Raw genomic sequence first — 23,857 nt, forward strand, 5'->3', positions numbered from 1 at the left:
ATTGGATAGTGTTGGCAATATGAATTACACTTTTATTAATGGATCCAGTGTATTATTAACATGGACAGCTCCTTATACACTGGATAATGTACCTATCACTGGATACTATATAGTCAATGGATTAGTGAACATTATTACTACTAATAATGATACTAATATTATATTATCAGCCACTAATCCTGATCCTTGTATATTAAATAATGTATCAGTTTCTCCTATCAATGATGTTGGAATAGGTTCATCTAATCATATCAGTTTTTATTATGAAAGAGGTAATTTTCTATATTCTCTTTTCAAAGAGGTAGTCTAATAAAAAATTTTCTCTAGACCATAATAATAACTCAGTTAATCCAACTTTTAATAACTACTCTGACCCTGAGACTGGTGAAGTTACTTTGCACTTCACTATACCGGTAACAAATTAATATTAATTAAATATTGTTCTATTTACAATATAATAGGTTTTATTAGAGTGTACTAGTGAAGCTCGTCAGAATGCTACAGTTATTATACAGTGTAATGAAACTGGTATTGTATTTCATTACATATATCTAGTGGAGAATACTAAGCATCCAAATACTATAACAGGATCAGCAACAGTCCCTCAGTATCAAGAGTGCAATATCAGTATGGTATTAAGTAATGAGGCTGGTAGTAGTGAACCATTTATTAGAACATTTAGTAAGCCTTATTTAGAAAACGCATATTACATATTAATTTTAATTTGTTTTATCACAGAAATTATAATTCCAGTTATGCCTTCAATTAGTCCTACACCATCTCCTACTAATGGTACTGATGGGACAGTTACTTCTATACCAGGTTCATATCCACTCTTGATTACATATAAAACTTATTTATTCATTGTATTTTTAGTGGATATTATTGTCAGAACTATTGTTGGTTGTATTTTTGTGCTGTTAATAATAATTGTTATATTAGTAATTGTGATAAAAGTGACAAGAAGAAGAGGTTAGTATCTCTTTTTTAACAACTATTAAATATTAATTTTGATAGATAATCATCCTAAACTACAACCTGAACTTACATTTGGAGTACTGGTAAGTTAATAACACACCCACTGGTTTATCTTCACATGTATTATAATAATTGTTAGTCATTAGTGTATTTTTTGTTTGTAAAGATCTGTCTTTGGCTCAATTAGTAGCACAATATCATGAATAACTATAAATAATTAATATAATCTAATTTAATTATAGCTTGAACAAGAACGAGAACAAGAACAACAAGAACGAGAACAACGAGAACAAGAACAACAAGAACGAGAACAACAAGAACGAGAACGAGAACAACGAGAACAAGAACGAGAACAACGAGAACGAGAACAATGGGAACGAGAACAACGAGAACGAGAACAACGAGAACAAGAACAACGAGAACAAGAACAACGAGAACGAGAACAACGAGAACGAGAACAACGAGAACGAGAACAACGAGAACGAGAACGAGAACAACAAGAACAAGAACAACCAGTATTTATGAATCAACCCACAAACACTGGAGCAGCAGCTGAAGGAACTACAGAAGAGCCAGTATATTCAGATTTAGGTGTAGTACCTTCAACTTGTACAAAATCTTTAGCAAAATATCTAGGGACAGATGAATCAACAAGGCCTGAATCAAAAGTACCTCTAGTGCAGTCTTATGATGTAGTAAAATCTGCTAGTGGTACTACTGTAATTGGAGCTGCTGGAGGAGATACTAATCCACCAGCAATACCTGATAATAAAAGTAATGGAGCTGCCACTACAGGGCATGGTGGAGCTGCATCAAATGCACCTATTCATGTTAATGATGGTAAATAATTACATTTTTATGATATTTAATTCAGTAATTTTTATAGATTCACATTCGCCTTCTCCTTATCCTGATCCTCCTCCTACTCAGAGAGGGAAAGAAGGAGTCCAATCTGGTTTTACTGATGCAAATGGAACTACTGACACCTACTTGTAATGCATGCTACACAAACCTTCATGCATGAATACTACCTACTTAAAGAACTGAAACTATTTTGTACTTTGTCACTTTATGCAACTGCATTATAATTTTTATAATGAGTTATTCTTGATCTCCTATTTCTGACTAGAGCTTAGTCATATTGTAACACATTTGGATCCACCCAATTTTATCAATTTACATTTTTGATGCATACTAATAGATGTTGTCTAATGTTCTCCTGTAACCTTTCTTGGACTAAACATAGAGGTAATGTTATTGTTGGTCATGCATATGTGATTATCTTCTAAAATTGAGCACATATAATATATTAATAATTTTAATTCCCTTAATTAACACTCATCTTATTATTTTTTAAATTTAACTAATCACATATTAACTGCTCTGCCTTGTCCTATTTGTCCATAAGCAGGATTATTATTAATCATTAAAGTGTTAAATTCGTATGCTTCGTTACATGAAGTAGGAATTTCTTGTTGTTGTTGCAATGAGGCAAACCCTGTAATTAATAATTTAACTATAAACAGTATTATACTTACTGAATAACTTCCTTTTGTATATACTAAATACAATGAGACATGTCAGTAATAGTATAATAACAGCACCCAATGATATTGCTGATGTGATAATAACTATAATAACATCGATAATAAGATACATACCGTATTTCCTTAAATAGAAACCGTATTCGAATAAACGCCGGGGTAGCAATAGAATTAAACTATAAATACGCAACACCAGCCTAGGAGTGACTCAGTAGTCTAGTGGGCAATGCCTGAAGTTTTAGAAGTCAAAAGCTTGAGGCCACGGGTTCGAATCCCGCTCTGGGCCAAAGTTTTTTTTATTTTTTATATATTTTTTGGAGGTCCAAGTATCATTTTAGGAAATAGACGCCCGGGCTTTTATTTAAGGAAATACGGTAATAATGTATTATCAAGAGTAGATTGTATTTAATGGACTCTTCTATACATGTAATACTAACCAGTACTGATATTAAAACTTGTTGAACCAGGTGTGGTAGTAGGAGATGTTTGTACAGTAATAATATTAGTAGTAGTAATAGCATCAATAATAGTGACATCAGTGATATCAGTGACATTAGTGATGTTAGGAGAAGGATGATGTGTATCTATTGATGTAATACTTGTATTATGTAATTATAAGTACATACTTACCAAATATCAGTATAAATGGTTCACTACTACCAGCCTCATTACTAAATACAATACTGATATTACACTCTTGATACTGAGGGACTGATATCAATCCAGTTATATCATTGGTATTCTCTATTTGGAAAGTTGTACTGCTATTAGTTCCATTACATAGTACAGTAATTGTAACATGTTCAGGAGCTTCACCAGTGCATTTCAGAATAATCTATATAATGATAGTAGTGGCATAAACAAAAGTATATATACTTGGGGAATATAAAACTGGACAATAAATATATCTTGTATAGAAGAGAGTGAATCAAGCGATATGTTCTGTACAGTTCTAGGTACTGTAAAGTATAAAACATCCATGACTTAAGTATATCTACCTCTTTGATATGAAAATGTATTATTATTAAATATTCCCTCTCCTAATGCATTAACTCCAGTTATAACATATGTATAACAATGAATATATAAATTATTATCCATAAACTGATAACTGGTATCATTTACTGGTACAGTGTCCACTAGACTACCAGTAATAGCATCATATATTCTTAGTATGTAATACAGTATAGGTACTCTATCATCAACTGTAGGAGCAGTCCATGTTATATCAATAGTAGAACAGTTGTCAATTGAAGAGTTAATGTTAGTAACTGGTCCAAGAAAACCTAATATATATTACATTGAGAAAAAATTAAAAGATGATTTACTTACTAAATCCAAAAGATTGCATAATGCCAAATGTTCCTCCATTATTACTCAATAATACATTAACAGTAAATGTATTTAAATTAGTTACTGAACTATTTCCAGTTACAATCATCAGTTGATCATTAACTTGTGGTGATATACTGGTATTCTTTATTACTGTGTTATCAGTATTCAGAATAGTAACTGATATACTATTAGGATACTCTCCTTTACATATTGTACTGACCTACAGTATTGTGGGAATAAGGTGAACTGATGTTATTATAACTGAGTATTCTTATGTAATTATAGTTTAAATAACATTGTAATTGTATGAATACATATAACTGCATGTTGTTTTCCATGTTGTGTAAAAACATACATACATTAATACTGATATTCAGTGATATTTGTTGTCCATCAATTGCTGCTACCACTGATACAGGAGGAGTAATGAGAGGAACTGAAAGATACACTGTGAACATAATACATAAAGCCATTGAGTAATGCTAACCTGTTTTATTATACAAACTGATGTAATTAGGTGAACCAATACCAACATCATTGATAGGAGATACTGATACATAATTTAATATGCAAGGATCAGGATTAGTGGCTGATAATATAATATTAGTATTATTATTAGTAGTAGTAATGTTCACTGATCCATTGATTATATAGTATCCAGTGATAGGTACATTATCCAGTGTATAAGGAGCTGTCCATGTTAATAATACACTGGATCCATTGATAAAGGTATAATCCAGATCAACAACACTATCCAATAGACCTGAAGAAGCACTGGAATAATGATGAATATACACACACTAACCTTGTATCATTAATATTGCTGTATTACTGGACACTATTTCAGGAGGATTATCAGTAATAGCTCTACATCTCACTTCAGTATTATTATTATGTTCATAAGCTGTTGCTTGCAGCTCTGCTGTTACATTACCACCATTATTAGTTGATGTTGCACTGAATCCTTTAGCTATAACACCAGTATCATGTACTGGTATATTATTAACTGTGAAAATAACTTCATCACCAGTTCCTTGACAAGAGAAGACAACAGTAGAGTTGAGCGTTGTATTAATAGACACTGGCTGAATCGTTATATCTAAAACGAATTAAACAATAAAAATTACAATGAATGAATAAAACTTAATACCAGCACAATCAATGTAGCAGCACAGCCAGCACTGCAGCAAAAGAAGGAAAATTGTATCTGTTAATTCCATGCTACAGCTAGATTCTGAGACAGAGGTGTGGCTCAATTCGGGCGTGGCTCCAATCATAATGGCCATGGCGACAACATAGATACCCGTATTCCTATTCTCTAATACCTATGGCGACAGCCACTGTGAAAAGATGCCATTACGAAGTTTTAGGTGTGGAAAGAAATGCAAGCGAAGAACAACTCAAGAAAGCTTACAGGAAACTGGCTCTTAAATACCACCCAGGTACCCCTAGTCACGTGACTTATCACGTGATTTATTTCTGTAGATAAAAACCCAGACAATGTTGACGAAAGCAATAAGATATTTCATTTGGTTCAAAATGCGTACGAGGTGTTATCAGACCCTCAAGAGAGAGCTTGGTAAGATATTGCATCATGTGACAGTCACATGATCTTGATACAGGTATGACAGACACAGGGAGGAGATACTGTATGGAGGTAATAATGAAGGGGTGGAGTTGTGGGAGTGGCTTAATTGATATATTGATAGTTGGATCAGAGTTTAAGGATGATGTTGTTGATATTATGTCATATTTCAGTGGAACAGTCTACAAAGGATTCGGGGATGACCCAAATGTATGAAAATATTATTATGTACTGTATAAATTTTATGGGCTAACTATTAATAAATTTAACCCTTTCGTTACCCAAACATGCATAATCTATATCAGGGTTTCCCACAAAGCATGCTAAGTGAGCTAAACAGCATGAGCTTCATGAGCTGATAAGCACTACAGTGCATGGCAATTGGAAATTTTTGTAGGAAACCCTGATGTACATATTATGAATAGTATTCCTTTCTCCACAGGGTTTTTACAGTATCTATGGCAACCTGTTTGCTCTCATAGTCCAGGAGGAGTGCCAGTTTTCAGATGAGGAGAGTCTACTCTATCTCCCTCCTTTTGGTAATCAGCATTATATTATAATTTTAATGGGTTACCCAATAAATTTTACAGGGCAATCAACAAGCAATTATGAAGAGGTAAAAACTTCTTGCTATTTTTTATAATAGTTATTAATTATTTTTAAAGGTGGTACATCCATTTTATGCTCATTGGCAAAGTTTTTCGACCCAGCGTCCATACCACTGGCTCAACAAGTATGATAGGACTCAGGTTAGTGTTGCTATGGTCACTGTTGCTGTGGTTACTGTTGCTATGGTTACTGTTGCCATGGCGTAACATAGGCAGCGAATCGAAAAGTTGAGAAACTGATGGAGAAAGATAATAAGAAGATAAGAGATGCTGCAAAGAAGAAAAGGAACGAGACCGTCCGGGTAATTAGAATATTTATGGTACATGCATTGATCTGTTTCCATAGCAACTCGTGGCCTATGTGCGCAAAAGAGACAAAAGAGTTATTGAGTATCGGGTCAGTATTCAAGTAGAAAGAAATAATTTTACGGCCGCATTATTGTAATTAGAAAACTTTAGCCGAGAGAGAAATTGAGAGAAAAAAGAAAATTAACGAGCAAAAGGCTGCTGAAGCTAAGAAAAGACTTGAGTAAGATTATTATTATTATTATTATTATTATTATTATTATTATTGTTATTATTATTATTTAAACATGTAATTACTATTATTATTATTTATTAGAGATTTAAAATTACATGAGTACAAACCTAATGAATGGGAAAATGACGAGGAATTAGAAAGAGTTAGTACCGCTCACCCCCCCCCCTCTCTCTCTCCCTAACCTCCTCCCTCTCCCTCTCTTGTAGAAAATGGCCACCATGCAAGCTGAGATTGATAACGAATTTGGAAAAGATTCTGACAGTAAGTGAAACCACACCCACTATATTAATTATTTAATTAATTAGGTGGGAGTGGCTCCGATGAATCTGAAACTGTTCCTGACTTGTATTGCCCGGCATGCAATAAAATATTTAAATCAGAAAAATCGTAAGACTGATAATTATCATTTTGTCTATATATATTAATTTTTTGCCTTTTTTTCTAGTTTTGCCAATCACGAGAAATCTAAGAAGCATAAAGAGAACTTACTCTTATTAAAGAGCACCCTCTTGAGCAGTGGAGAGGAGGAGGAGGAGGGGGACATAATAAAACCGTCATCACGCCCACCACAAAATGAAGACATTGTGACTCCAGTACATACAGATACTACTATTGGTGCTTTAATAGAAAATGATGAAGAAAAGCCATTAACTGTTGATCCACTGTCTACCAAAATGAATAATGTCTCTATAGATGTTTCTGGATCAGTATCATCGCATCTAATGTCCCAAGACTGTGAGACTGATTCCAGCAATGAGGGAGAGAAAGAGGAGGATACACAGCTGCTTCAAAGCAAACCAATAAAGTGAATAATCTTTATTTTTCATTATAATTATAACTTTTATACCTTCTTCCAGTCTAAACCCATTACCATTATCAATCGATGTTGTTGAAACAGAAGTTACAGAACTTCCATCATCAACAAAACAGTTAGTTAACTATTACTATTAATAACTAGCCACACTCACTCTTGTTAATTATGATTTTAGCGAAAGCACTGATCATCATCAATGGGGTGAGGGTCAAAAACGTTCCGGTAAGAAAAAGAGGGGGAAACAGGCTCCAAAATCATCCCAAGAAGCAGCTGGAATGGATACCATTGACTCCACTGGTAGTAAAGAAAGTGGTACAGCCTCCAAATGGTCCTGCACTGTGTGTAGTGGACAGTTTAAATCTCGTAATAAGTTATTTAGTCACATAAAGGAATTCGGACATGCGTTTGATACTGTCGTTCAAAATAATGAGACGAGTGAAGTAGGGCGGGCTAAGGCCAGCTCTAAGAAATCTAGGAATAAGAAATGATTTATAATTAATTTTATTTATTAATTTTATTCAAAATTCATTATTATTATAAAATACATTCATTCATATAATAATTTAAAATATCAAACAGTCGATCGATTAATTAATAGTATCAATAAATCAATTGGTGTTATCATATTAATCAAAGCGATACTCGCTCCGTCCTTTTGTCAAGCTGTCACTTTTCTGTTTACTGGCTATCATAAGCTCCAAGGCTTGCCCCGCCCTCTTTTTAACATTGGAATCTCTTATCTCAGAAAAAGGCGGCTCAACCTACACAAAAATAATTAATAACCACACCCATTAATTATTAAGTTTTGTAAAGAACTAGAAATCGCCACTTTTCAATCTGAGCATGCTCATGAGTCATGGCACAAGACAATATTTCTCCAGTTAAGCCTGGTTCACAATATTACGCTAGTCCTGACGTTACGTTGACGCTGGAATCGAATCTGGTTCAATTCCAGCAAAAAGTATGCGTCAAAAGGTCAAATTGCCCACACTTTTGATTAAAAATTGATGGTACGTTGGTGTAGTGTCATATTGTGAACCAGCCTTACTCTATCCACAGACAAATTTGCCAAATGCTCTCACCAATGTCACCATCAGTATAATTTAAGTTTTTTCTCATTACCTGGAAGGTGTCGCGATACCTATCTGCGAGGGTTTCCTCAAATTTTCCAAGTTCGTATTCTGAGCTGAAACACAACATCCAGACACAGGGTGATTCAGAAGACTCAGAATTATCATAACCCTGAAATAAAGAGAAAGAGAGAGAATAGTATACAGTGTAGCCTCTATATAATGGACACTTTGATAGAGGTGTCCTTTAGATGGAGGTTATTTTATACAGTGAGGAATGTAATTGGTTGTCTGTTAAATGGAGGTGTACGCTATAGAGAGTGTCCAATTTAATAAATGGCTCACCAAAGTGCAGTAGAGAGGAAGGCTGCTGTCTATTGCAATTTTGTTGATGTCCTCAACTGATATACTCCCAACTAAGTGGACAGACTCGTTTGACCAGTCCTCAAGCAACACATGTATCTGTAATAATAATAATAATAATAATAATAATAATAATAATAATAATAATAATAATAATAATAATAATAGTGCAATCACTTTATTTAAAGTTTGTAAAACTGCACAGAATCCACCACTTTTCTTCACGTTGGCACTGTACGACTGAGTCTATAGAATTAAATTAAATTATCATGTTTTCTAATATACATGCTTCTATGTTATGTAGAAATTTAAAGCTGATTGCCATCAAAACTGAATTTTAAAGTTGCTCAAACAATCAGGCCAAAGACCCTGTACTATAGTACAAGCAGGTCTTTTTTGAATTGAATTTTAAAGTTGCTTATTAAAGTAAAGGTATTATACTAACAAGGTCCACTGTGTGTCCCATAGCTGCTAGACACAGCGCTTGCATCCACTTGCTAAGTTCCTCTTCATCCCTAGCAGCTAATGATAACGATTCACCATCATTGTCTTGCACCTAGTAAAGGGGCGTGGTTAGGGTGTGGCTATGTATTGTGGACATATACCAAAAATTCAAACTGTTTTGCATCCCCTCGGGTTCTAGAACACCCTGCTCTGGAACCCCTGAGAAAAAAATAATAAAATAATAAGTAAGAAGTAAATCATTTACTGCATTCTGTAAGTAGCTCTGGGAGATTTGTCAGCCTAAAAACACACAAGGGGTCTGGTAATATTCTTCCCAAGTACTGGGTTTGGTACAAACCTCACTGTTAAATTGGAAAAGCGTTCCCTCGATGAGTGTGAAGTAACACTGCCGCCATGTTGTCTTTAAGATACCTATCTCTTTTACATCAAGATGACCACAAAATGGATCTAAAGTTTTTTTTAATTAATAAAAAATGAATAACAGTATATTGTATACTTACTCCCTGTGTCGTCTGGCGGTGATACAGATGGAGTCTCTCCTGAGAGCTGCTCCCAATACACCAAACAGTATCTTAATCTCTCCATACTAGTCTATAAATGGGATACACTAAATAATGATATCACGATATAGATATAAAAGTTTGTGGGGACTATATTTGGCGATTTTGTACTAATGATAGCAAATTTTTATGTGCAAATGTATGTAGAATTTAATTTTGCTGGTGTAGGCGTGAGCTTTTGATACACCCATTACCTAAAATGCTTTTGCAGTTTGCAGATTATTAAATTGTACGTTTTTATGATGAATAGCAAACAACAAATTAATTAGCTATATTAAATTACTTCGCTTCCCAGTTTAATCAATTCTTTCTCAATGGCCTCTGTCCTCAGCTCATCGTCTCGGTTCAAAGGGACGGAAGACGTGCGTCTAATGGAATCTGCTATGCTCCTTGATACAGCTTCATTACCTGTTATTATAATCTGCTTGTCCTGGGCTTCACCGACCATATAAACAAGACCCAGTGACTGCCAACTGAGTCCGACCACTAAGTATACAAGGTCGGAATAACTCACACCCATCCTACGACTGTAATTGCCATCCGTACCGTCTGTTAAAGGAAAAAGTTTTCTAATTATAGGGATTTCAATATTTCTTAGAATGCACCTTTTTCCATGAGATACAGTGCTTTGTTAGTTATTGCAAGGTAAACTGTTTGATAGCGGCCGGGACCAACAGGTACCTGAACCTGGACCACCTGTGGGAGAAATACGTGTACAATGTACATGTAATTATAGTAATAGCAAGAACATTTCATAGAGAATACTTGTACTATACATATGTGTTAAGTTTTGCAATATGGTCAATGGTATACATTCCATAAATCTACAAACAAATTTTGGGAGACCAATCTGTACATGCAATACCCATAGGCTAAATACAAGAGACCAAAAGCCGAAAATGGTAGATTTTAGGAGACCCATATTAGACCAAATATGGGAGACCAAGTCTCTCTAGATCTAACAGTGAATACACCCCTTACTCTTTTCACTGATTCTTTCGAGTCATAAAGTACATCTATTGACAAAATAACTTTCATTGTTTCATCAATCTCAACGTCACATTCTCTCTTGTTGTATTCAGTGATTTCCTTTGGACGAGTAGGTGGGGCTTCATATTTAATTGACTCGTCTATAAAGAATACAAATAATACATAAACTCTACAAAACTTTACTTAAATTGGGTGTGGCCTCAGGTATCAACAATTTAGCTTTCGGAGAAGCTTGAGAAACATTTTCTGTATCAAAGGTAGGTGTCGCTACTGTACGTGTGATTTCAATGGGCGTGGTTTTGATGGGTGTGGCTTTATCAATGACATCATCAAAAGGAGTACTTGAACTTATAGCGTCAGCCCTACTCCTTGAAATGTCATGAGGAACCACATGATCATCATGTGACGTAGAAGGATCATCGTGTAAAATCAAAGGGCTACTATTGTCCTCCTTTGTTATAGCAGGAAGAAATGGATCTAAATGTTCTTCACGACTATCAATTTCTTCAATTTCTCTCTCTCCAGCTGTCAATAGTCCATCATACAATGGCACTTGTTCTTCCTTTACAGGCTGCACAGGTTCGGCTAATTTGATTGGTTCCGCTAAAGGCGTCTCAGATTGAGTGGGCGTGGACTGGGTATCTTTGAGAGAATCTGTCAGGTCCTCGTTGGTGGGCATGGGTTCACTTTCTTCGACTGACTCTTTCTTCTTTTTCTTTTTCTTTTTTTTTATTTTTTTCTGAGGGCGAGAGACAGCAACTAACTCTTCCTCCTCCTTTTCTTTCTCTTCTTTCTCCTTTTGCGTCACAAATTGTTTCTTTTCTCTCTCCCGTTGGTCTAACTGCATATACCTGTTTATAAAACTAGGACCTCCTGATGATTCGACTATATGACCATCGGACAAAACTCCACCCATACCAGCCCCTCCTTCATCTAAAATGTGCTCTTTAATTGGAGATGTAGTAGTGGGTGGGTGTGGTTCAGATAAATTGGTCCCTCCCGCTTCTTTTCCTGTAAGTGAGGCGGGCAGAGAGGAGAAAGGTTGCACTTGCTGTCCGGTTGGTGGGAAAGAGCTGCTGTGGTTGTCAGATGATGTTAATCCGATTTTTTTTCGTTTAGTTTCTGGAGTAACTCGTGATAAAAATGATAAATCGATATCTAGAGAGAGAGAGAGAGAGAGAGAGAGAGAGAGAGAGAGAGAGAGGAGGGTGACAGAAAGAAATTAAATAAAGTTTAAAATAAATCCCTACTTAGATCAAAGGTTCGATCGTTGAAATACTCATTTGGCGTGATGCGATAATTCAGGTACTCTTCGTCCTAATTAAGCGGGTGTGGTCAATGCATAATAATCAGGATGTATTGATTGCTCACCAGGTCAAGGTCAAAGGTCACAAAATCCAGTCCAGAGACTAGTGTGATTAGAACAGATAGCCTCTAAAATGGAGGAACATTAGCTGGTGGAATATTCACATGTATATCTAAACTTACAGTTTTATCACGTAAAAAAGCATAACTGTAATAAAGAAAATAGAACTTGATAAAACATCAACATTATCATCATTATTGTACTTATTATAATGGCGACAGATTATAGATTGGTTGTCCAAGAATATTCTTAGATAACTTTCAAAGACCTGCTCGTTCAGAGCCAAATTTAACCACGAGTGACCTGTGGGAGAAATGACATAACAATGTGTAATGATGGAGGTCCTCTCCTAGCCACTATAGCTGAGTGGTACTGTATCATGACTATAATAATACAGGGTATTCTTGTTACAGTTTTGAGCAACTTTAAAAATTCGTAAAAAATCCAATATTGATTGGAATCAGCTCAAACTTTCTACACTTATACGTGTTCTTATGCTGTGTAGTCATTAAATATGTATCAATAAAATGAAGAAATGTCTTATTGCCATTTCTCAGAAAATACCCACCCTGTGCTACCAACAGCTATGATTATTATCTAACATCACGTTTAACATAATTATTAACCTCTTCCAATGTTAGTCCTCACCACACTGAGGTCAGTGATCCTCCTAATGGTGTCTTTATGAGATAATTGCGTCATGCATGCCCAGTAACCAAAATCAGATCTAAAAAGACTAGAAAAAAATTAATAATAATAATAGAAGTGATTAAAAAATAACTAGCCACACCTCTAAAGCATAATGCAACAAAAGCATAAATAATTTGAGCTCCAGAGAGATAAGGAATAGAATAGAAAGAGCCCTTACCCGTGTAATAGTATGCAGTCAAGATGATGACATAATGACTGAGCCCTCGAGTTAGTACTAGTAATAGTATCTTCGTGAAGAGAGACATCACACTGCAGGGACTGGAGCTAGGGGATAGGAACAGGGGTACTTGACGGACAGGGAAACCCGCCCTTACCTTCTTTATGTCTTGAGAAACGTGCTCTAGGAGAACATCTTTCACCTGCGACTCGGACCTCTTCGCCATTGTGTAGTAGTATACGGGGATATGCGGCGTTTTAATGGGAGTGGTCGTGTTATACGGACAACAGGTGTTTAAGTATGGACGTGATGGACGATTGGATAGATAAGAACATCAGATTAGTTAGAGTAAATTTCAGTTTATTTCTCTCTCTTTTATATTTATTTTCTCTAGCTTCTTCCGTGGTTTGTAGGTGGTTTTGGTGTCTACCTGATAGCCAGGAACACCCATATGGTACAGAATCCTATATTGTTTGTAACTTTGTATGGCTTCATGTACATGTTCGCACCTGCAAATTGACGCTTGTACACATAACATTAACCCCTTCTTATATTCCCAGCTGTCTCTCTCCGTCTCCTCTAGTTTTCTCATTTTCAATCAGCTGCTTCTATTCCTCTTAACCTGGTTCGGACCAATCACAGATTAACTGGACGTGTCGTTAACTTTTCCGGCGATAGTTTGGGGGTGTGGCACATTCCTCTCGGACACTGGGTCCTTAGGAGAAAGCTCCACCCACCTAGCAATGAAAGTAAATATTTTATAGAGGCACAAAAATATAGATGAAAATTATTATTATTCTCTGTAGATTTGCTTAGGGTCAGCTTTGCTGGTATTTCTCATAATGATTTGACAAAGACAGGGAAATGGATTGAAGAGAATCTTTATAATGAAAAGATTAGGTTTATTTTATTAGATGGAAATGAAGAGCAAGTTGAATGCATCGTTTTTAAAGCAAACAAAGTAAATGTATTTGATATTATAGTTATTGTAATTTAATATTCCTTCTCCTCCTCTCTCTCTTCAGTTTCCATTCTTCAATACTGCTAGTATAAATGAGTCGTTACTTACAAATGGATTAGCTACTATTAGGGACGTTCCTTGTTTCCATGGCAACACTCGACACCACACTTCCTTTGTGTCCAGACTTGTGAAGAGTGAGAAAGCTGCTAAGAAAAGAGGGCGGGGCATGTGGGAAGGGTCCGAACATGAGAAGTGGAGATGGAAAATTTGGCGTGGTGTAAAGAAATTTTTTTCATATTTTAAAAGAAAATAATTTAATAAATAATTAACACATATGTACACATTAGTCACGAGTCTCACGGACAAAATTTAAAAATAACAAAATTAAAATAACGTTCAATTGACTAGTCACTCAGTTCTTTTGTATGTGATAACTTTTCGTAGTTTCCATTGATTTCCGTAGCTTATTCTCTCTCTTCTCTTTCTGTCTTTCTTTATACGCTTCGAGCTCTTTCTCATGTTCTTCCTCCAACTTTTTCAAATGCAACATTTTCTTTTCCTTGTCTCTCCTGATCCTTCTCATCCACATGCGACAAAACTCGCCAGCTTTCACTAAAGTTATAAAAACGCCACATATTGAGCCGAAAGCACTCCAAGCCGTTGTAGAGATGATGTCCCTCACGTAGTCATAGTAGCGATCTTTCCATTCAAAAACAACCTCCATCGGGTACATCCCATCGAGCCCAGGGTCATTGAATGAAGCGTAATTATCGATGATATTGAAATCAGTTTTATTTGTTGTTGCTCTGTAATCCGTTCGTATAGTGTAACTCATTTTGACCCACGTCCTAAAACCAGCTGGAAAAGTGTATATGTCTCTGTACTGCTCGAGCGAAGCAAGGAATCCCTTTCTTTCGTTTTCTTTTAACGACTCGAAATAGTTCCAGTTTTCAAATAAAATGTACTCTACTGCACTGAACTGTCTTGAGGTTGTATTGATGCTGAAGTGTAGCAGCAAGGATTCTTTACAGTCAACTAGTGTGGGACCTTTAAACACCATTGCAAATCTAGTTACATTAACAAGTGCAGTCGAATTAAACGACACATTAAAATAAGTACAAGTTTCCGGTAACTTGTATTTATTACATCGCTCCGGAGGTTTCTCTGGATCTGGCGATACGTCATCATAGTAACGATACTGACAAAAACTATAATTTGAGAACTGTGGGAGAATTACGATACCAATCGGAGGATAGCGATCCTTAACCTCAACCAATTGAACCGACTGTACTTTATTGTTGTACGATAGAACAACTCCCTCTATTGTGTAGAATGCAAAGACACATGCAACAATCATGAGAGCAAAGTAGAGTGTCGGTAGAAGTATGAGTTTTGCTAGATCTTTCCCCGAGCGACGATACACAGGATTCATTGTAGGGGGCTCCTCATCACTTGAATCTTCATCTTCATCTTCACCGATTACTAACTATAAAAAATAAAGTATAAAATAAAAATAAAATAAGGAATGTAATTAGGTGTTGTCCATTAAATGGAGGTGTTCTTTATACTACTAAAAGGTGTCTGTTAAGCTTTCAGCCCCACCCAAAGAATTTGTTATTACAAAGAGCAATTAGCACCTTAGAAATTACAAGCTAAAAACAAGGCCCTTGCTACAAGCTTTGAGCTTTGGGTACTTCATAAAAGCACACACTATTTATCTTGTTATAGATACTACAAGTATCAAGGGTACATAAAAATGTGCCAGAATACAAAAAGGTTTTAAGTTAGTTTATGATCTTACTCTTTTAAGAGATGTGAATGGATTAGCATCTAGTCTGCGATGATGTTTCTTTATTTTCCTACGGCTGCGATTCTGAGATAGCCTCTCCCTCAAAGGAGCTGGCTCTTCCTTTGGAAAGTCTTCAGTTATAGAGCCATAGCCTCCTTCTCTCTCTTCTTCGCTATGGAGGAGTTGGAGATGATCTTCTTCTAGCCATTCAGCGTCCGCTTCGCTCACTGGACGACCTCGAGCAAAAGAGTTCATTTCGTTCTTCCAGCTGTCCTCTCTCACTCTCCCTCTCTCTAGTTGAGGAGGAAGAGAAGCTGGAACAAAGTGAATAGAGGATCTGTCAGCCATAGTATGACCTGTGCGGCTAAGGTGATAATTGCCCAGCTAGCTAGCCCGCGCAATGGCGGGTAAGGCACCACGCCCTTAGCCCCGCCCTATAATGATTCATTATGGTATTTTTGTAGTATAAAATTAATTTTTATGGCTCTAGTAGGCACATTACAATGAATGAAAAATTAAACAAAATTCAAAAAGAAGAGAAAAATATCAGTTCTGTTGATTACTCGATAATTTGATTTGTCGTCAGTGACGCAAAGTTGAAGATTTCTTCTTCAAATCTTCTCTATCATCAGGTAAGATACCACCAGCCGGAACAGAAAACCGACTAGAACGGCTCGGATTAATACCGTCGCCCAGCGGCCCAGTGTAATCAGAATGGCGACGCGTATTTGACGATATTTGGAGGCCTTGGACGTTTGGTGGGGCACCGACACTTAACTTAACTCGTGAACGAGGAGTCACATATGGGTTATTGCTAACTTTGACGACACCTTTGTTATCTGTTTCAATCTTCTGACAGAAAGGCTGAAAGTTTTGCGGGACGGTGTTAATCTCGTTATTCTCCAAATACAAAATCTCGAGTTTTTCTAAAGTACATATTGTCTCAGGTAAAGTTTGAAGCTTGTTGTATTGGAGGTACAGACGGCGCAGGGTCTGAGACAGTTTGTGAATATTGTAAGATAGGGCCTGGAGGTTATTGTGATTTAGGTAGAGAACAGAAAGGTTAGGAAGGTCGTTCAAAGACTCCTGGTACTGGGCTATCTCATTGTGTTCGAGATGAAGATGGCGTAAGTTCGTTAGGAGATTTATTTCGGGAGGGACGGAGGTTATATAATTAGAGGAAAGCCAAAGGATTTCTAAATTTTCTAGTTTTAGAAGACGCGACGGTACAGCTGTGAAAGCATTATGGTGCAAATAAAGCTCCTTTAGATTGATCAACTGATCAATCTGGCCTGGTAGCTCGGCCAGATTGTTGTGAGAGACCCAAAGCTTCTGTAGATTAGTGAAAGAGCAGACTTTGATGGGAAGCTGGTATAGTTTAAACTTGTGTTCTTCGCCTTCCAAAGCCCAGCCCGAGTAGAGGTCAAGAGATACAGTCCCGTTTACTTCAGTAACGTAGACTCTCTTCTTCAATACTTCAGAGTCCCGTCTCTGTGAGGTACGTCTCATAAGCTCAACCTCAACGTAAGGAGGAGATGAGAGAGAAGAAGGAGAAGGGATCCTTTCCAGCACAGACATTCTTTTCGAGTAAAAACCACGCCTACACAACAAACCACACCTACTAATTAAAATGAACACTCACCTACACTAATTTTTGGTTTGTTTTTTTTTGTTAAAAAAAAAAAAAATTTCTAAGACACAAAACTACTCAATATAAATTATAATAAAAAGCAACATAATAATAATTAATATTATAACTTATTCTTTAATTAGTACATCAGGTAGAAATGCTTTAGGCAACAGTTCTTGAATGCTTGTTGTAGTTGTGGCACCAGAAGCTTTTACAAGTATCACTTGACAGTTAGAGTCCCAACCAAACTCAGCAATAATTTGACGACAGCCTCCACAAGGAGAAGGAAACTGATCATCAAGTTTACTACAGAGAGGAAGGGAGAGGAGGAGAGAAGGCAGTTAAGTAGGGGGGGTCATTTCACTTTGAACTTACGTTGCTACAGCAATGGCTACAATTTTCTTGTCATCTTTATTTTCTAAACTGCTAACACATTTTGTAATAGCTACCCTCTCAGCACAAGTACTAAGCGGGTAAGCAGCATTCTCTATATTAGAACCTAAACAAAATTATGATAATGTATAATAAAAGTGGAATATTTTAAGGTGACTCTAATTTTATGATAAAAAAAAAAGTAAAACCAGTTAATTTTTTGTTAGCTATATTAATTCATAGTAGTTCACATGTAAAATGGTAAAATTAAAAACAAGTAAAAATTTAAAAATTAAATAATAAAGACAGTAAAATATTCTACTTCTGTAGTATTTACATTATGTACATGTATGTTGATTTGGTAGAGAACTTAGAAATAATTTTCATGCTATAATAGCTTAACTGTCAGAGCAAACTGAAAACTTTGCTTACAAGACAAGAATATGATCTAAACTTGTAACTTTCAGCAATTCTCACACTATGTGGTAATTTTGTTGACATGGCAAAATTAATCCCAACTTCCCTTGTCCAATCCCTCAAGTTAATGTCACAGGAACTGTAAACCATGTTTACTAGTACATGTACATGTATACCACTTCCTCGAATTGATCATAATTGATTTAACCTAAGATGTAACATACCAGTTACTACTTTCCCACTCTTTGTCCTGAGGGCTGCCCCAACTTGAAAGTTAGAGTAAGGGCAGTGAGCCCTTGATCTAGCCTCTAGAGCTGCCTGGACTAAATCCTCGTTATCTGAAGAGCTCATTGTTTCTTTGTTTCTTTTCTTAAAGCTTTTGCGTTAAAAAAACGCGAACGTATAGCGTCGTCCTGCCTTTTATGGGCGAGGTCAAAATAAAATCAACGCCTATGTAACATTGCGTGGGCGACGCCTTTAAATGTAGGCGTGGTTAACAATTGGATTGTTCCCGCCCTTTTTTCTGTTCCCATTCCTCATCTCAATAATCTCACGTGGTAAAAGAAAGGCTCCATCTAGTCCAGAATTATGAGTACTCCTTTGAAACTCTCTCAGAAGCAAAAGTCTGTGGACTCACCTGAGACTGTCATACTGAAAATGCAGAAAAAAGACGTAAATAAACATTGTTGCAATTATTATTATTTATTACATCATAATTTCTAATATTTTTAATTTAATAGTTTACTAGACCCACTAGTGTCTATGAAAGGAGGATATCCGGTACACCGGACGCCCATAGTCAACCCACTGGTCGTACGAGCCCTCTCAAACGGTTTGGACTTGCTAAAGAAAGTATCAACAAAACTTTCGGACTAATAAAAACAGAATTGCTAGAAGCGCATGCTATATTGGTAGAGGCTAAAGGAGGAGAGAGCGGGGAGGGAGGAGGGAGAACAACTGTCCTTCTTGAAAAGACGGCCGGAATCGAGGAAATATTAGCCAGGGATCATATGAAGGTAATTAATTAACTATTAGTTTATAGTCAACTAATTTTAATATTACTAAATGAATATTACTTAATGATTAATTAATGTTAATACTGTAGGGCACCACCTTTTTTGAGGGCTGTAAATTTTGCCGATTTTGCAATTTTTTGAAGATTTGCGAAAGTTACTTCCATGTAAATCAACCTAATATGATACAAGATGGCAGCAAAAAAATTGAGTCTGCAAAATTTAAATTCGCAAAATTTACAGCCCCTCGAAAAAAAAGGCGCCCTCAGGTATTACTTAATAGTTGATCAACTTGATCACTTGTGTTTGGGTCTGTCTTTTAAAATGGTTTCTCTGTTTTTGTGCCAAGCTCTGATGATGTACACATGGGATGCCAAGTGTTACCATGGTTACTATAATCAGAGGCCATGGGACTTGATTATAATTAGTCATAACTTTTAGTTTTTGCTGATTAGCTGAAAAACTGCCCGAGGGAGTAATAGTCCATAGTGAGGCCAGTCAGATACATTATAATGAGGACATTATGTAATGTCTTAATTAGTATGTACAAAAGGACCTCTGAAATGAGGACACCTCTGTATTAAGGACAGGTAGTATGGGCCCAATGGTGTCCTTAATAAAGAGGCTACACTGTACATGTATTAAGGACAGGTAGTGTGGGCCCAATGGTGTCCTTAATAAAGAGGATACACTGTACATGTATTAAGGACAGGTAGTGTGGGCCCAATGGTGTCCTTAATAAAGAGGCTACACTGTACATGCATTAAGGACAGGTAGTTTGGGCCCAATGGTGTCCTTAATAAAGAGGCTACACTGTACATGCATTAAGGACAGGTAGTTTGGGCCCAATGGTGTCCTTAATAAAGAGGCTACACTGTACATGTATTAAGGACAGGTAGTGTGGGCCCAATGGTGTCCTTAATAAAGAGGCTACACTGTACATGTATTAAGGAGAGGTAGTGTGGACCCAATAGTGTCCTTAATAAAGAGGCTACACTGTACATGTATTAAGGACAGGTAGTGTGGGCCCAATGGTGTCCTTAATAAAGAGGATACACTGTACATGTATTAAGGACAGGTAGTGTGGGCCCAATGGTGTCCTTAATAAAGAGGATACACTGTACATGTATTAAGGACAGGTAGTGTGGGCCCAATGGTGTCCTTAATAAAGAGGCTACACTGTACATGCATTAAGGACAGGTAGTTTGGGCCCAATGGTGTCCTTAATAAAGAGGCTACACTGTACATGCATTAAGGACAGGTAGTTTGGGCCCAATGGTGTCCTTAATAAAGAGGCTACACTGTACATGCATTAAGGACAGGTAGTTTGGGCCCAATGGTGTCCTTAATAAAGAGGCTACACTGTACATGCATTAAGGACAGGTAGTTTGGGCCCAATGGTGTCCTTAATAAAGAGGCTACACTGTACATGCATTAAGGACAGGTAGTATGGGCCCAACGGTGTCCTTAATGAAGAGGCTACACTGTACATGTACAATGGACTTATTCATGATGTCATATGATGTCACAATAGGTTGCATTCTTTGGTCGTACCTCCAATGGTAAAAGCACTGTTGTGAATGCTCTCCTTCATGATAAAGTCCTACCTGCTGGCATAGGACATACCACAAACTGCTTCCTGTCAGTCATTGGAGTTGATGAAGACAAAGGATATGTAATTGTACCTGGATCTGGCGAACACTCCGATATAAAAGTACACGCAAATGCTGTTTTTTATTATCATTGATATTTTGCTTCCATTCCAGTCCCTTCAGCAATTGGCTAATTCATTGCATAAAGAACGTCTCTCCACTAACAGTCTCCTCAGGGTTTGCTGGCCAAAGGAGAAGTGTGCTTTACTCCAAGAAGATGTGGAATTCGTAGACAGGTAAGAAATATTAATTTACTATTATTAATTGTTATTTTTATTTTTCATTTTAATTTCTACCAAATCTTAACCTAGCCTGACATACAGTACGTGTAATTAATCTTATCTTATTATTAATAATTATTACTATTTTATTATTATTATTATTATTTTTATTTTTATTATTATTTATCATTTTTTCACAGTCCTGGTATTGATATGAATCCCGACGTTGATGACTGGATAAACTCGCATTGTTTAGACGCTGATGTTTTCGTCCTCGTATCTAATGCTGAGTCGACATTAATGAATGCCGTAAGAAATATTATTAGTATTATTTTATTAGCGTAAGACACAACAGATCTGATCCTTTGGCCCTTCTTTACGACGTTATAATTAGTCATCAGAAGAAATCTCTCTAATTTTTCACTATTACGTGTACCTCTTTAAATGTACATACATGTACATGAAAGAGTGTATCTATAGTCTTTGTATGTATTTTGAATGAAAACATTATTTCTATAATTCCATTAGCCTTTTGCTTTGTTCAAGATAGAAAGCCAATGCTGTTACGTAATACAGTATTATTTTGTCTTTCTCTCGTATGCTAAGTAAAACTAATAAAATAAATGAAAACTCTTAACCAAATAACCCCTATGATGTAATGGTACACTGCCTTCGGTTTGACTGTACTAAAAATATGTCTTGGGCTGTTTGTTGCGGTCGGACTGCAGGGGAGTGTTTCCAGCCGGCAAATTAGAGTACCCTAATTACCTCTTGTTGGGTCAATAGTCGTCTTTGGATCCTGCTATCGTTTCCGCTCTTACAGGACAAACAAGCTGGCGCTCTGCTTTTAAAAATTAATTAGTAAATTTGGAATACAAGCGCAAATTATTTTTTGTGTACATATTGTTTATTTTGTTACAATTTTGGTATAGTTAATGTAGTGATTTCAGCTGCTGCATTGAACATATTGTGCTGATATTGTTTGGTGACATTTTTGTTAACAGCACTCTTAGAATATCAGCCATTGTTTCATTATTATTAATACCCATAATTCAGTCATCTTTGATTCTGATTTTTGTCTCTCAGGAAAAGAATTTCTTTCATCGAGTTAGCGAAAGACTCTCCCGCCCGAATATATTCATTTTAAACAATCGCTGGGACGTTTGTGTTGAGGAAGAGCCCTCGATGGTGGAAGAGGTCAAGCAACAACATTTGGAGAACGACATCTCTTTCCTCTCAAACCAACTCTCAGTCATAGACCCTGACACTGCTAGGGAGAGAGTTTATTTCGTTTCGGCTAAAGAAGTTGTAACGATTAGAAACAGACAGAGAGAAAATCAGAGCGACTTGGGTAAAATGAATTATTAGAATTTTTTAAAAATTATCTTTATGTACAGGTGTAGAATGTATTTTTCCTTGTTTTCTATTATCATTTTTATTGTTGTTGTTATTATTATTATTAATTTATTAGGCAGGGGACTTCACGATGGCTACAAGGGACGTCTTCTTGAGTTTGAGAGATTTGAGTTAAAGTTTAAAGAGTGCTTATCAAATTCGGCGATTAAGACAAAATTCGAGCAGCACCACTCACGAGGTCTAGAGATTGTCCTCGAATTGGAAGAACTTCTTAACTTTGAAAGCGAACAAGCAACTCAGAAAAAGTAAAAATAAACATTAACGTGTATTACTGTTTTTATGCTCTGCTTAGTTCTTTAATACAAAGCGAATTGCAGGAGATTTGTTCTAAGCAGCAAAATTTGAATGATAAAGGACATCTTGTGTATCAGAGATCAATACAGAAGACGCAGTCAATGGCGGCTGAGTTGGAGTCAAGAGTTCAAGCAGCAATGGAAGGAATACTGGGACATATAGCTAGTAAGTATTCTTATAATAGCTTCCTTTTAAGTTGCTTTCATGTTTTCTCCCTTTCTCTCTCTCCTCCTTTTTTCTCTTCCTTTTTGCACATCTCCCCCACTCATTATCTAATATATTATTCTATTTCTCTCTCTCCTCTCTCTCTCTCTCTCTCTCTCTCTCTCTCTCTCTCTCTCTCTCTCTCTCTCTCTCTCTCTCTCTCTCTCTCTCTCCAGCTGTAGCTGATGAATATAAGCCTCAAGAAGACTTCGACCACACAAAGACAGAGACATTCAAGGCTGGACTCTACTCTCACATTGACGAGTCGGTACAGAAGCAGCTGACCAGCCTCTGTCCAGCGACACTAGGTGACGTCCATCGTACCACTTGTTCAACCATCGTCTCGGACTATCAGCAACTTTTAGGACTCACTCAAGAGCAAGTAACTGAGTACCAGCTCGAGCCTCCTCTGGTCTCAAGAACCATCTCTTGTAAGGACCTTTGTAAAGACTTTCGGGAGGACCTGGAGTTTCGTTTCTCACTTGGGATATTCTCATTCAGTGTTAGTGCAGTCATTAGAGTACCCGTGCATTAATTAGAATTGTGTGCTTTAATTAGAGATGGGTCAATACCGGGAGTATAATGTTCACTGTTCAAAGACACGTTTCAAGAATGTCCTCAATAGTTCCAGCTGAACTGCTCCTCCCTGTGTCCCTCCTGGGAGGAGGAATGATTGTAAGCCACACCCACCTACTTAGGCCTGTCACTTGATTGTTCGTTTTTAGTTATCCCGTCTTCTTAGTTGGAAGTATTTGCTACCGCCCACTCTCCTGTATGTGGGTTTGTACATGTACGAGCATC

General features: G+C 36.6%; 9 protein-coding genes and 1 long non-coding RNA gene across 10 annotated transcripts in view; 4 read left to right on the top strand and 6 right to left on the bottom strand.

Annotated features, from left to right (window-relative positions):
- LOC109590445 (mediator of RNA polymerase II transcription subunit 15-like) overlaps nucleotides 1–2,104 on the top strand; it is a 3,539-nt gene extending 1,435 nt beyond the window's left edge. Inside the window, exons 2-8 of the mRNA XM_020006367.1 lie at nucleotides 328–413; nucleotides 462–681; nucleotides 739–822; nucleotides 877–972; nucleotides 1,018–1,061; nucleotides 1,221–1,818; nucleotides 1,865–2,104. Of these exons, the coding sequence (XP_019861926.1) occupies nucleotides 630–681; nucleotides 739–822; nucleotides 877–972; nucleotides 1,018–1,061; nucleotides 1,221–1,818; nucleotides 1,865–1,974 (984 nt within the window). The 5' untranslated portion in view covers nucleotides 328–413; nucleotides 462–629 and the 3' untranslated portion in view covers nucleotides 1,975–2,104. The remainder of the gene's footprint in view (nucleotides 1–327; nucleotides 414–461; nucleotides 682–738; nucleotides 823–876; nucleotides 973–1,017; nucleotides 1,062–1,220; nucleotides 1,819–1,864) is intronic.
- Nucleotides 2,105–2,533: 429 nt separating this feature from the next.
- On the bottom strand, nucleotides 2,534–3,329 carry LOC109590458 (uncharacterized). Its single transcript, XR_002189329.1, has 3 exons — nucleotides 3,153–3,329; nucleotides 2,960–3,106; nucleotides 2,534–2,609 (listed from the first exon to the last, which is right to left on the bottom strand). It is a non-coding gene; the product is annotated as an uncharacterized LOC109590458 (long non-coding RNA).
- Nucleotides 3,330–3,506: 177 nt separating this feature from the next.
- LOC109589962 (uncharacterized) lies at nucleotides 3,507–4,330 on the bottom strand. The gene is made up of 3 exons (XM_020005933.1): nucleotides 4,217–4,330; nucleotides 3,855–4,077; nucleotides 3,507–3,808 (listed from the first exon to the last, which is right to left on the bottom strand). Exons 1-3 carry the CDS (start codon nucleotides 4,328–4,330, stop codon nucleotides 3,507–3,509), a joined length of 639 nt encoding a protein of 212 aa, XP_019861492.1.
- A 797-nt stretch (nucleotides 4,331–5,127) lies between these two features.
- LOC100639642 (dnaJ homolog subfamily C member 21-like) lies at nucleotides 5,128–7,949 on the top strand. The gene is made up of 16 exons (XM_020006359.1): nucleotides 5,128–5,299; nucleotides 5,343–5,436; nucleotides 5,480–5,514; nucleotides 5,567–5,652; nucleotides 5,885–5,981; nucleotides 6,033–6,058; nucleotides 6,108–6,191; nucleotides 6,263–6,352; nucleotides 6,397–6,447; nucleotides 6,500–6,579; nucleotides 6,673–6,733; nucleotides 6,798–6,852; nucleotides 6,897–6,978; nucleotides 7,037–7,396; nucleotides 7,449–7,520; nucleotides 7,581–7,949. The coding sequence occupies exons 1-16, from the start codon at nucleotides 5,185–5,187 to the stop codon at nucleotides 7,891–7,893; spliced, it is 1,701 nt and encodes a 566-aa protein (XP_019861918.1). The 5' UTR covers nucleotides 5,128–5,184; the 3' UTR covers nucleotides 7,894–7,949.
- Nucleotides 7,950–7,985: 36 nt separating this feature from the next.
- LOC100639768 (pleckstrin homology domain-containing family M member 2-like) lies at nucleotides 7,986–13,355 on the bottom strand. The gene is made up of 20 exons (XM_020006384.1): nucleotides 13,245–13,355; nucleotides 13,088–13,194; nucleotides 12,846–12,955; nucleotides 12,423–12,522; nucleotides 12,342–12,366; nucleotides 12,225–12,287; nucleotides 12,104–12,170; nucleotides 11,037–12,011; nucleotides 10,845–10,993; nucleotides 10,469–10,559; nucleotides 10,147–10,412; nucleotides 9,804–9,894; nucleotides 9,641–9,750; nucleotides 9,548–9,582; nucleotides 9,444–9,501; nucleotides 9,284–9,394; nucleotides 9,016–9,084; nucleotides 8,821–8,937; nucleotides 8,528–8,647; nucleotides 7,986–8,166 (listed from the first exon to the last, which is right to left on the bottom strand). Exons 1-20 carry the CDS (start codon nucleotides 13,311–13,313, stop codon nucleotides 8,032–8,034), a joined length of 2,868 nt encoding a protein of 955 aa, XP_019861943.1. The 5' UTR covers nucleotides 13,314–13,355; the 3' UTR covers nucleotides 7,986–8,031.
- Nucleotides 13,348–14,377, top strand: LOC105316454 (probable endonuclease lcl3). Its single transcript, XM_011411353.2, has 5 exons — nucleotides 13,348–13,435; nucleotides 13,482–13,541; nucleotides 13,671–13,836; nucleotides 13,894–14,048; nucleotides 14,113–14,377. Exons 1-5 carry the CDS (start codon nucleotides 13,388–13,390, stop codon nucleotides 14,359–14,361), a joined length of 678 nt encoding a protein of 225 aa, XP_011409655.1. The 5' UTR covers nucleotides 13,348–13,387; the 3' UTR covers nucleotides 14,362–14,377.
- Nucleotides 14,315–16,227, bottom strand: LOC105316455 (transmembrane protein 206-like). The gene is made up of 2 exons (XM_011411354.2): nucleotides 15,850–16,227; nucleotides 14,315–15,534 (listed from the first exon to the last, which is right to left on the bottom strand). The coding sequence occupies exons 1-2, from the start codon at nucleotides 16,183–16,185 to the stop codon at nucleotides 14,461–14,463; spliced, it is 1,410 nt and encodes a 469-aa protein (XP_011409656.2). The 5' UTR covers nucleotides 16,186–16,227; the 3' UTR covers nucleotides 14,315–14,460.
- Nucleotides 16,228–16,308: 81 nt separating this feature from the next.
- LOC105316456 (ras suppressor protein 1-like) lies at nucleotides 16,309–17,467 on the bottom strand. The gene has a single exon (XM_011411355.2). It carries the CDS (start codon nucleotides 17,413–17,415, stop codon nucleotides 16,420–16,422), a length of 996 nt encoding a protein of 331 aa, XP_011409657.1. The 5' UTR covers nucleotides 17,416–17,467; the 3' UTR covers nucleotides 16,309–16,419.
- A 33-nt stretch (nucleotides 17,468–17,500) lies between these two features.
- On the bottom strand, nucleotides 17,501–18,701 carry LOC100635850 (cytidine deaminase-like). The gene is made up of 3 exons (XM_003383450.2): nucleotides 18,481–18,701; nucleotides 17,843–17,966; nucleotides 17,501–17,773 (listed from the first exon to the last, which is right to left on the bottom strand). The coding sequence occupies exons 1-3, from the start codon at nucleotides 18,605–18,607 to the stop codon at nucleotides 17,596–17,598; spliced, it is 429 nt and encodes a 142-aa protein (XP_003383498.1). The 5' UTR covers nucleotides 18,608–18,701; the 3' UTR covers nucleotides 17,501–17,595.
- Nucleotides 18,702–18,741: 40 nt separating this feature from the next.
- Nucleotides 18,742–23,857, top strand: part of LOC100639894 (mitofusin-1-like) — a 5,547-nt gene continuing 431 nt past the window's right edge. Inside the window, exons 1-11 of the mRNA XM_003383479.3 lie at nucleotides 18,742–18,928; nucleotides 18,997–19,272; nucleotides 20,804–20,983; nucleotides 21,036–21,157; nucleotides 21,343–21,451; nucleotides 22,229–22,493; nucleotides 22,614–22,803; nucleotides 22,851–23,017; nucleotides 23,233–23,558; nucleotides 23,615–23,731; nucleotides 23,782–23,852. Of these exons, the coding sequence (XP_003383527.3) occupies nucleotides 18,845–18,928; nucleotides 18,997–19,272; nucleotides 20,804–20,983; nucleotides 21,036–21,157; nucleotides 21,343–21,451; nucleotides 22,229–22,493; nucleotides 22,614–22,803; nucleotides 22,851–23,017; nucleotides 23,233–23,558; nucleotides 23,615–23,731; nucleotides 23,782–23,852 (1,907 nt within the window). The 5' untranslated portion in view covers nucleotides 18,742–18,844. The remainder of the gene's footprint in view (nucleotides 18,929–18,996; nucleotides 19,273–20,803; nucleotides 20,984–21,035; nucleotides 21,158–21,342; nucleotides 21,452–22,228; nucleotides 22,494–22,613; nucleotides 22,804–22,850; nucleotides 23,018–23,232; nucleotides 23,559–23,614; nucleotides 23,732–23,781; nucleotides 23,853–23,857) is intronic.

The sequence above is a fragment of the Amphimedon queenslandica genome, unplaced genomic scaffold, assembly GCF_000090795.2.
Source record: "Amphimedon queenslandica unplaced genomic scaffold, v1.1 AMPQUscaffold_13510, whole genome shotgun sequence".
NCBI classification, from domain to species: Eukaryota; Metazoa; Porifera; class Demospongiae; order Haplosclerida; family Niphatidae; genus Amphimedon; species Amphimedon queenslandica.